The 10,833-nt window shown below is 48.3% G+C and overlaps 1 protein-coding gene across 1 annotated transcript; it reads right to left on the bottom strand.

Moving 5' to 3' along the window:
- Nucleotides 1-1,564: 1,564 nt before the first annotated feature.
- On the bottom strand, nt 1,565-10,782 carry LOC119093364 (zinc finger protein 586-like). Its single transcript, XM_037216323.1, has 3 exons — nt 10,770-10,782; nt 3,052-3,285; nt 1,565-1,818 (listed from the first exon to the last, which is right to left on the bottom strand). Exons 1-3 carry the CDS (start codon nt 10,780-10,782, stop codon nt 1,565-1,567), a joined length of 501 nt encoding a protein of 166 aa, XP_037072218.1.
- Between the last annotated feature and the right edge of the window lie 51 nt (nt 10,783-10,833).

Genomic DNA, 10,833 nt, shown 5'->3' with positions numbered 1-10,833 from the left:
CATTCAAAAATAAATATCAAGGAAATAATGGTAATTCAAGACGATCACCTGTCTAGAGCTACTATCAACGACATGGAAGCACTCGGAAATTATGTTCACAGTGTGCCATGATCGTGGTTTACAATCATAATACCGTCAGCCCAAAAAGATCAGGCTGAAACGTTTGTATTTCCTATCAGCACAAAACCATGAAATGGTATACGCTTGTTGATAAATCTGGACAATAAATCTGGACAACCCCGTATTTTGTCTTTAAAAGCACAGAGCTGAGATTCATTTACACTTACAGTGTAAGAAATGCAAAATCTCTCTCAAGCAGTGGTACCACCACTTCTCTATTCACCACCGAAATGTGGTGGCAACTCCAAAATGCCAAAATGACAACTCACGCGCATCTCATAAGCGTTGCATGAGAGTGCCTAACAACGACTATCGGTAATCCCATGTAACCCAAAATAAACGTCAATAAGTGTGGTGTCCGATGTTTAACAATGAAGTATTACACAAAGATGAGAAAAGCATGCAATAGACTGCAAAATTCTTAAAACGCAAACGATTATGTCCTTTACTACCTAGAAGCAGCGTTAGCCAAAATACAGAAATACCTGCCTGCACAAGTTTATACGCAGAACTGACTGTTTTATTGGAAACGACCAGCGTATGCTACAAAAAGAACACATTACAACGTGGTCTCCCACTTCAAGCATTTCCAACGTTTCACACATCCTCTGACCATCAAATTCGCCTCGGTACGAGCTGCGGTTGTCTACCGAATGTGAGCCTGCACGGCCCAAAACTCGAGCGGTTGACAATTCGGCGTGCCGCCTCCTTCTCCACAATCACGGAAAGTTCCCATGTATTGCTGACGAAGTTGCATCTTTGAAACTGAGAGATGGCTTAAGCACTGGACCACATACACAAACTTAGTCACTTCATTCGACTGGCGTTCGCCAAACGCCGTGCAGTCATGTGTCTGTACAACATCTATAAAGGACGGACGGCTCTGTCAGCTCTGAGTGAAGCAAAGTGCGGCATTTGAAAAACTCAAAGGATTAACACAGGGTCATCAAGTGACCTCTCTGTCGCACGGCACCTGTGAGAAGCCCAACCACGACAGTACTCGGCTCCCTGTTGTGGAAGCGATGTTCCCGTAGCCAGTCCCTGTCGCCATAAGTATTCATTCTTCGGTGAGCCGTGTTGAGTACACGTACTCACTCAGTCATTTCACGAAACGTCATATACAATCTGGTCATATTGCGCTCAGTGGCCATGCTTCTAACAAGAATTTAACGGGCCTCCTACGCATAAGTTCGAAGTTCCCCAAATCAGCAATCGCGCCTCTACCGAATGGTCTGTGAAGTACATAAGGGCGGGCAGGCAACACAGAGTATACTTGAAGAGTGAGTACCGAATAAGACATGCGTATCATGAAAGACACCCTCCCAGCGTAGTAGCGTCCCCGCACTTCCACTTCTTTCCCCGGGGTTCGTATTCGGGCTCTCCGTCGGCCCGCGCTCTGGCAATGCTCGGTTCCCACGTCCGCGTCAGTCCGGGTCCCTCGTGCTCAGACGTCGCCGCAGGCGGGCTGGGTGCCATCGGGTCGCTGCGGGGTCCGTTGCCGCAAGCTCGGCACGAGGTCGCGCACTTCCTGCTCCGAGAGCCGATGCACGAGCCGTAGGTGCTTCCGCAGGTCGGCCACCCGGTTGTTGACACGACCGCAGAGCAGGCACACCGTCAGGCCCTGGTGGATCTTCATGTGGTGCAGCAGCGACAGCTCGTGCTGGAAGCGCCGGCCGCAGACCGAGCAGACGCTGCCACCTGGAACGGGGAGCAAGGTTAGATAGTGAATGCAAAGGCCGCCAGCTCCGCGATGTGGATGTGCGGATGGATTCGCGTCTTGCACAAGATGTTTGCAAGTGTTTTGCTGGTGGTGATCTGTCGGTAGGGTGCAGAAGCAGTACCAATGGCGTGTAATTCCCTAAGCAGTTACACGGCGGGCGGTAAAAAGAGCAATGCCAGCGCCATAACAAACATATCTAAACCACGCCCAAGAAAGCGACTAGATCCCGAAGGTTTGAGATATATTCGGATCATTTGACCAACATGAACCACACTGCACACTTGACGCACAGGCAAGGCCTTGATGTACCGCATATTGGTTTGCTCCAGATAAGCTTCGCCCGTAACCACTGCAGGACTGCGGTGATATTCCAGATGTGCCCAAGAATAATCTAAGGCAACTGACCATGCCTACCTCTAAATCGGCTCGTCGTTGCACCAAGAACCTTCCCGTTTCTTCCCATCGCTGCACGACAATAAGCAGCGTACTACAATTCATTTGAAAATGGAAGACACCGGGATAGTTTTGCACGAGTCGAACGGATCTTGTTCTGGTATTTCATCGGAACTCCAGTCGGGGGATGATCATGTCCATAGCTCTCCACAGCACCACTAAAACCATTCACTAATTTCCGTAATTTATTGAGCAAAGTCCTTAAGATTCCCCGCAACAATCAACAAAAGAATATTAAATTGCCCTGCTAAATCACAACGCAATATCCATGAAAAACGTTCACCGTGGGCCAGATTGTAACCCAAGTTACATCATTGGCAAGCTGGACTTGATACGCATCGAGATCACCAACAATGGACCATACTCACCACTGTAAGCCACAGCGCATCGGGTCCAACGTCCATCAAAACCCTAAGCACCCGCGCAGGCAACAACCAGAGGCAAACATAGCGTGAAGGGAAAGCATTTAATGCCGGCGCGACAGCCCTTCTTCACCGCCACACGTTCTCGTCTCGCCAGCCCGACAAAAAACGACAAACCAGCCAGGACTCAAGAGCGTGAACCTCGGGCTCCGTTCGGCAGCCGCTTCTCCCATCACAAGAGCAGTCCACCGCTCAACCACCGTTCAGCGTAAGTCCTGTGTCGATGCGCGAGTACAACACAGCACATGACTCCCCACCGGCGGACAGATTTCGCCTCGGCACCGTGGGCAGATCCCGACTGAGCAGCGAGGGCAACGGATCTTCACACCGGCGGGCCGAACATGATGTCATCCTGGTAGGGGACGCTGCGGGGCCGCGTGGGAACGAGGCGGCGAACCTCGGGCCCGCTTAGCTTGTGCACCCGGTGCAGGTGGGTGCGCAGGTGCGCAACCTTGCTGCACACCCGGCCGCAGAGCGTGCAGCGCGTCACGCCCTCGTGCACCTTGCGGTGGAGCGTCATCGAGACGCGGTGGGCGTACGTCCGGCCGCAGATGTCGCACGCGTGCGCCTCTGAGGACGGGGATGATTGGTGTCAATAATGCGGGTGCACCTCCCCAGGCTAACTGATGTCTGCGGGGTGGATCCATCCCTGATAACTTCAACTGAGGCAAAAGCGCAAATATCTGTCAGCATTAACATCTGGTCTCGGCGGCGTGGGTGTGCCTCTGTACACCAGCACTGATGTCAGTGATATGTGTGCCTGTGAATGGCAACAACCGATGTCAAAAACTGGGTTTTCTGCCGCGAACGAAAATAACCGGCGCGGCAGTGCGAGCGTCGGTACGAGATGACGACTGAAATTCAACGTGTTGGAGTACACCTACACACAGGCTGTAATCCTGACGGGATAAATGTGTGCGGTCAGTGATATCTAGGACTGAGTATTGAAGCAGAGAAGAGAGGTGGGGAAGCTTTCCGCTCGAAAAGGAGAGGTGGTGTTTGCTTCAGTCCGCCAATCGGTCGAGGCCGCGCAAGGAAAAAAATCATCATGAACTGAAATCAACAGGGTAGTTCATCCCTAACAAAAAGATGTCCGGTCGTGATATCATTCAAAACAAAGTTCGGGGTATATCAAAACGCAACGCACTCTCAATAAGTACGATCACCCGCAGCACACTTGGCGTTGTCAGTGTATGCATTACAGCCAGCTGCAAATATCAGAGTGACAGGACAGTGACAGTGTGCAACTATGTATTTCTAGAGAACGTGCAGTTATAGACAGCCAGGTGTAAAACACACACAGAATATTGTATGCTGCACGGTACCAAAGTGTAGCTCATGATCCCTGTTTGTGCACACGGCTCACTTTGCTTACAAAACACGTTGGAAAACAACAAATGAAATATGCACCACTCCCTAGCAATTCGTCATGATGATAGTACAGCCGAGACAGCCGCGAGCAGCATTCGCGAAGTAAATCCAACACAAAGGGAAAGGCCATCGCGTGCAAGTATTTTCACAGCGTAGAAAACGACATTCTGTGGTTCCGTGGCAAAAAACAAAACAAAACAATACAAAAAAGCTACTGGACACCACGATCAACGCATAGCATCGCAGCCAGCGTGTGTGTATGTGTGTGAAAGAAAAATGGAGTCCTGTAAGTACTCAAAACACAAATTGGTAGAAAACAAAACATATTTAACAGCAAATTTTCAAAAGTTTAAATAACCACATGTTTAGCAGCAGTGTCCTGTGCGGCATCCATAAGCCTGCCCACTCAAATTAGGTCCTCTTTTGCGATAGCTTGATAGCATGTTGTTTGCACTCATAACGCAGCCAGGTCACATGGTTTCAGTTCTTTCTAGAAGGAGTAAAGCACCGGAAGCCTGAAAACAGGTTTCAGCCACATCCAGTCCGCAGAAGATGACGTAAAGATCGTTTGCGCCTGTGTTTCGTCGCAAAGTTATGAACTGAGATACCGCCATAAATGAAGTGCACTGCCGCGTAACGGTCTCCCATATGGGCCATGCTAAAGCTCATCGCACCCAATCACACTTGCAGCGCACATCGTCTCAATTAATTTACCTTCAATGCAGTTAACGTCACCCTTCGAAACGACTTTTATGTGGATCCTGCCCTCGAAAACAAAGCAAATGTCACATCTCATCCTAGACATACAAAAGAGCATCAGTAACGCACACACACACACACACACACACACACACACACACACACACAAACTATCTCTTTTCACAGATAGCAGAGTACAAATGCCGTATTGTGCCTCCTACGCTCCCACCAGTGACAGTGATTAATACTTGTTCCAACATCGTGTAGGCAGGAGCGCAACGCAATGATGGCGCGGTAACAGACCGCCCAGGCGGCAATCAGGCAAAGTCACCACAGGAGGAAGACAGTGATCAATAAGTAGGAAGCAGTCGTAACAGTCACAATCATAATTTGTAACACACATTACGCTCCTTTCCACGTCAAATACCACCTCATATAATCCGTTCAAAATTCAGCACCCCTGCCAGGGCGCATCGCATCCATGACGGCAATCTTCGTTATCAGATCAAAATGCCACCACGATTACTTGCAGGCGCACAGCTTAAGCCAAACGTCATTCGGGATGATACGCATAGTGCTGCCGGGTGGGCACCAGCTGCCGCACATCATCCCGCGAGATTTTGTGCACCAGTGTCATGTGCGTGCGCAGGTGGGCCATGCGGCCCAGCACTTTTCCGCACAGGGGGCAAGTCGTGCGGCCCTCGTGCATTTTGATGTGGTGCATCAGAGCTTGGCGATGCGAGTACTGTCGACCGCAGACGTTGCAAACCGGGCCGCCGGTGCCGCCTGTCGAAGGCGGAGACGAGGTTACACCACCGAGCATGGCGACGGAATGATCAGAGCGCCGCGGTGGATACTAGCGCTGAGTGACGGGCAGTGAAGTGACGGGGTGCGAGATCACTTCGTAGATCCGTGGTAATGGAAACCGGGGCGACGTGGTGTTGCACGTTTGGGAAGAAGTGGTTGGAAACACGGGGACATTGAATACGAGAAAGTTAACTGCAGAGCGGGACTGCTCATTTATATCATTGGGTAGGAAACCAGAGGGAACTTAAGCGCAGGTCATAACTAAACATGGTAACCATGTTCTGGTCCTCTTTCGCGACCGGAGTTGGAACACAGCTGGCTTAGTGCTCTACTCAAAATGTCCTTGGTAGCCTACATCAGATTCCATGAGGCATAGTGACGCACCCATGAATGAAGACCAGTCAATGATGTATAATGTACAACATAATGTGCAATATAACGTACAATATGTTCGCAGCCGGCGGGCGACTCCAGACGAAATTTGATCAATCAACGTTCGCTATATTATCGGATTGTACAGCGATCATCGGAGCAAGTCGAGGCGGAAGCACAGCGCAGACATCCGCCCATGATGCCACCTCGCAAATGACCACATGTGCACTGCACAACAAAAAAGATGAGACACATACGCAGCGATAAAATCATAACCATATACAAAAAAAGACGTAAGCAAAACGGATTTTTCACACAGAACATTAAGATAAGCGCCGAATAATGTCACTTATTTCGAGCGCACGCACGAACCTGGAAACGCAGGCAAAGGTAGTCGTACAACATGGACGAAAACTGCTACTTTTCTATTCAGAACATTGATGTAAAAAAATGACAGCGACACCATCCTGAATGATACGCCACAATAGGATAACACACGGATAGGATTGCAATAGGATCACACTGAACGCCCGTGGCAATAGATGGAAGGTCACAAGCCTTTAGTGCATGGACCTCGGATCCCCTTCCTCCCAAATAATTGAATTGCTGGTAGGAAATATACAATGCACGCGCCGATCTAGTTACACCGATATGGTCATGACATACATTGAGGGGTCATCAAGGCACATATACCAAGTCATTGGATGGCAGGTGGGAAACTTCAGCGCATATACCAAACGGGAAATCTTAGCAGGTGTATGCAGAAATAAGTGTTCCTTCTGAAACACTACAGCTCATGTTCTTCGCAAATGGCCACAGGCAACGCCTTCAGGTTCATCTTTTACGTACCACGACATAACATACAACGGAAGGCAAATTCGTATCGTCTTATGGCTTTCATCTCATTTGAAGACTTGAAGAAGTATTCTTTCCAGTTACTTAGCTACACCACGAGGCGTCATCTTGTTACATCTTTCCGTTAAAACACGCGATGATTGTAGTACCCACAGTTTGCCTATAACAGACGGTAGGCGAGACAAAGAAGCGATATGAGTACGACGAGGGGCGACCCCGATTGTTCCCTTCCTTGGTCAATGTACGTAATGCCCGTACAATTGGCTTCACGTCTTCATGGGTGAAGTATAATGAAGCCCTCATCGCAGCGACCACAGACGCCTAACCTTGCATACCCTAATGTCATATGCAAACGCATCGGATGCTCAGAGATCCTATTCAATGCGGCCATAAATGTATAAGGTTTTGCGGAACAGAAGCCGTAGCGTTCAAATTGGATCGTGTTATGGCCCCTACGTTGTAAAAACAACCCGCTAAAACAGCCAAATTTTGCGCGCAAATCACAGTTGGTGTGAACAACTAAACACTTGAAAGTTTCGGCTGAAGGTGTCAAATGGAACATGAATTGCTGCTCCCGGGAATGTTAACGAAATGGGAGACGTTTTCGGCCTTAACTCGTGCGCCACGGCAGCTTAGCATGTCTGCGCGAACTTGCCCCAGCATCAATGCGTTTTTTCGAAGCTCCACTCAGTCTCCGTCCCCCAATAGTTATTATTCCGCACAAGCGTTCGCGAGGACCACCAACTTTAATGCCAAACCAACGATTTTATGGCACCATTGACTACAAAGATAAAGCAGAAAAACACCCCAAGTGCAAGATGACACTTGTTGAAAATAACAGTTGCACCCTGGCTTACAGTTGACTCATTATCCGAGTGTAATCGTCTGATGTGGACCAGCACAGCGCCTCGAGATTGCTTAAGGACATTATTTCACTCCGTGCAACGGAAAAATTCAAAGCTCTCTGGTATGAAAGCATGCGAGGCCGACACACTATCAGGGTTTAAAATAAGGATGACAAATTGTCGTGTAAGGGAGTTTACGTCAGAAAAGCAAGGGGATAGCGGTTCAAGTCAATGCTGTTCATACTACCCACATCCCCAGCTCAACGGTGAAAAAGCAAACCCCTGATTGACAAGGCGAAAAGCACAGATGAGTGTCAAAACACCAGACCACGGTGCTCATCCCTTTAAGCAGTGTTTCGAAGGAAGCAGCACTGGCGACGTGCAATGTTATTACTTACCAAACTGAGTAGAGTTGAATCCGCGCCAATGCATTTGGGGCAGGCGATAGCAAAGCGCAAGAAAATCTCAGTACGTCACAAAAAAATCGCAAGGAAAACACATCCCTCTCACTCGTATTACCCCGCCAAGTGGAAACCACCAAATCCGTTTTCATTTAGTGATGACAGTGAAAATCGATTGTGGATGATTATGATGATTGAAGTTTTAGAGCTCGTCGACGTCGGTCATTTTGCACCCAAGATGGTCGATTGCGAAGATGATTTTGTGCAGACACGGGCGATGGCGAGATGGAAAAATTATTAGTTAGCGGCTGCTATGATCAATATGACCGCAACCCCTCAATTGGTTGCACTTCTACTGGTTACTACCGCGATGTGGTCATGTGGTACGTGCTATTTCATCTATTTGGGCCAAGAGCTGAATATTGCCAAGTTTCTACACTACTGGTTACATCACCCGCACCACCAACACACGTTTATGCTTGCACGAAAAGCAGTCGGAACTTATTTTCAACTTAGTGAAAGTGGGTACGAACATGTTATCAAACAGACAAATTCTCGAATGGGTTATTTGGAATCCCTATGCTCAAAGCCGCAACTAATGACATCTGTCAGTTACTGTAAATGCCTGCGTATCAAATACGTAAATTGTCATCGTTTTAAGAAGCATTTTGTTGAAACGGCCTCTGAAAAGGTAAAACTATCACCGAGTACAACCTTTAACGCATCCAGACCTCTAATAATCGTGAAAGCGACTTGTGACACATCATTGTGACGCAGCGACTGGCGAAAACAAAATATAGATGCGAGCATGTCGCGCAATTCGATCCCAATATCGGTCAGGCGTGCGGTTAAGCGGAACGCGACCAGGTGTACAGCTAAGCAGAACACCGCATAAGGAGAAAGGTGACAGAAATTAGATATTAATTAAAGTTCCTTGAAATTCCAAAGCACAGAGAAATTGCAACAACAAATCTTTGACGCCAAAGCAATAGCAATACTCTTTTATAGCAAACTGGCTCATTGAAAAGGGGTATTGACGCAAGATCGTGTCGTGCTGTATCGACGTTGGCAGATGAGCAGAACGACGGTTGCGGCAACATAAGCAAGGCTCGCAATATCTGATCAGTGAACTGTACAATCCACGCACCAGCGTGTTGAAGAATTCACAGACAGCTTAGGAAAACTAGAAAGCTGCGGCAAGCAGGACAAACTGAGAGCTGCTGCATGCCACAAAAAGCGCTCCAAACACCTCAAAGCGGCGATACAAGGCACAACTGGAGAGTCAGCGGAAGCTACGTTACACGGCACACGATTTCTTACCAGTAATTATAATGCCGCGGCATATCGGTGACCTTACTTCGCCCTCAATACGCGTTCACCTGCGTTAACCTTCGCCCTGTGAAAAGCCCTCAGACACCCAGACGTTTCGGGAAAAACTTCTGTACGATTTGCAGAACAGCGCATGCATTTTCATGGCACAAGTGTAAATCATTTCTACGCGTGCTGTTGAAATCGGATATTTCTGACTCTGAATATTCCCGATGTATAACCTATTCTTGAGTTCACGTTGGTGAGGTTTTGCTTAAAAATGATCAGTCGCGCGTATTTCTCGCGGGAATTGCACTCCACTGGTTTTCCTTCGAGGTCCCCTTTCTTTTTTTCATTCTGGAATACATCGCTATCGTTCTGGTGGCTTTTGCCATGCCGAGACATCCAAAGTCACACTAGGCCAACCAATAACCTTTGTGAGCAGTTTTGACCTTTCAAATGGCATATGAAAAACCTTAATAACACACATCTCATGGCTTTGGAAGGCCTTTCCAACCCTGTTCCTCTTATTGATGTGTTCCGTTTAGCTCTTCATGAAGCAGAGCGGGCCAGTGGAGCTATCACCTTCACCCATTCGTTTTTGCGCATCTCATCATTGGGTATATCATAGTTTCTAACGGCTATTCAATGCTGTCTTCCGCATTGTCGCAGCGCGCTAAATTCTTGTGGAAACAGAAGTGTCCATAAAGTGCAAATTTAACCTTTTAACCTAGTCTGATCTGTCAAGGTTACCTTCAAATTTGTCATACACGCCTATCCGATGCAGTTCCACGACAGCTTTACAATGCCGTTTTCTGCCGGCTCCAGCTCCCTTTTTCAAAACCTTAGTCGGGAGCCTGAGGCCCCTCGTCGAGCAAACGTGAAAAGAAGTCTGGCAAACGGCCATGAAAAAAGGCCATGAACACCTGCTATTCGATCACGTCCCTTTGAAGGTTATGGTCCACTACATTGGGAGCTGACATATTTCAGCGCCTTAAGCTCGGCGCAATCCCCTTGGAAACCGTCGAAATGTTCCCCAGTAGCAGACGGATCCGTGTGGTGCTGAAATAATACCACACAGCTTTATATAGCATCACATACTACAGGCTAATTAAGCCAAAAACGCAAAATCCACGGCTCAGCAATCTGATCATCGTCACATCATCAGTCGGCTTCGTTGACATGCAGCAAGTTGACATGTAGCAGCGTATTTTCCACTCGTCGCCTCAACTTAAATGACACTGCAGGTGACGCACACCGAAAAACATACTCTGCCAGGGTACCACAAACCTCAAGAAATCGCTACCTTCCACGCATGTCAGGTCCTGCTTTGTGTTCGGAGCACAGCCACCCGGATTGACAAGGCTCAGTTCACGGGCAGCACTTGACGCCCTACTCTCGTACGCCATGTGTCATGCGCCATCTCACATCTCACCCACCATCACTGCCCACGCTGCCGA

Source organism: Pollicipes pollicipes, unplaced genomic scaffold (assembly GCF_011947565.3).
Source record: "Pollicipes pollicipes isolate AB1234 unplaced genomic scaffold, Ppol_2.1 Scaffold_1600;HRSCAF=1878_pilon_pilon_pilon, whole genome shotgun sequence".
NCBI lineage: Eukaryota > Metazoa > Arthropoda > Thecostraca > Pollicipedomorpha > Pollicipedidae > Pollicipes > Pollicipes pollicipes.
Note: the sequence above shows the minus strand (reverse complement) of the source record. Positions and strands in the feature narration are given on the sequence as shown.

What these genes read in the sequence shown, in the direction of transcription:
- LOC119093364 (XM_037216323.1), bottom strand. An exon ending in CCAGGATGACATCATGTTCG is followed by an intron (nt 1,819 to 3,051) that starts GCCCGCCGGTGT and finishes TCCCCGTTCCAG; the next exon opens with GTGGCAGCGTCTGCTCGGTC.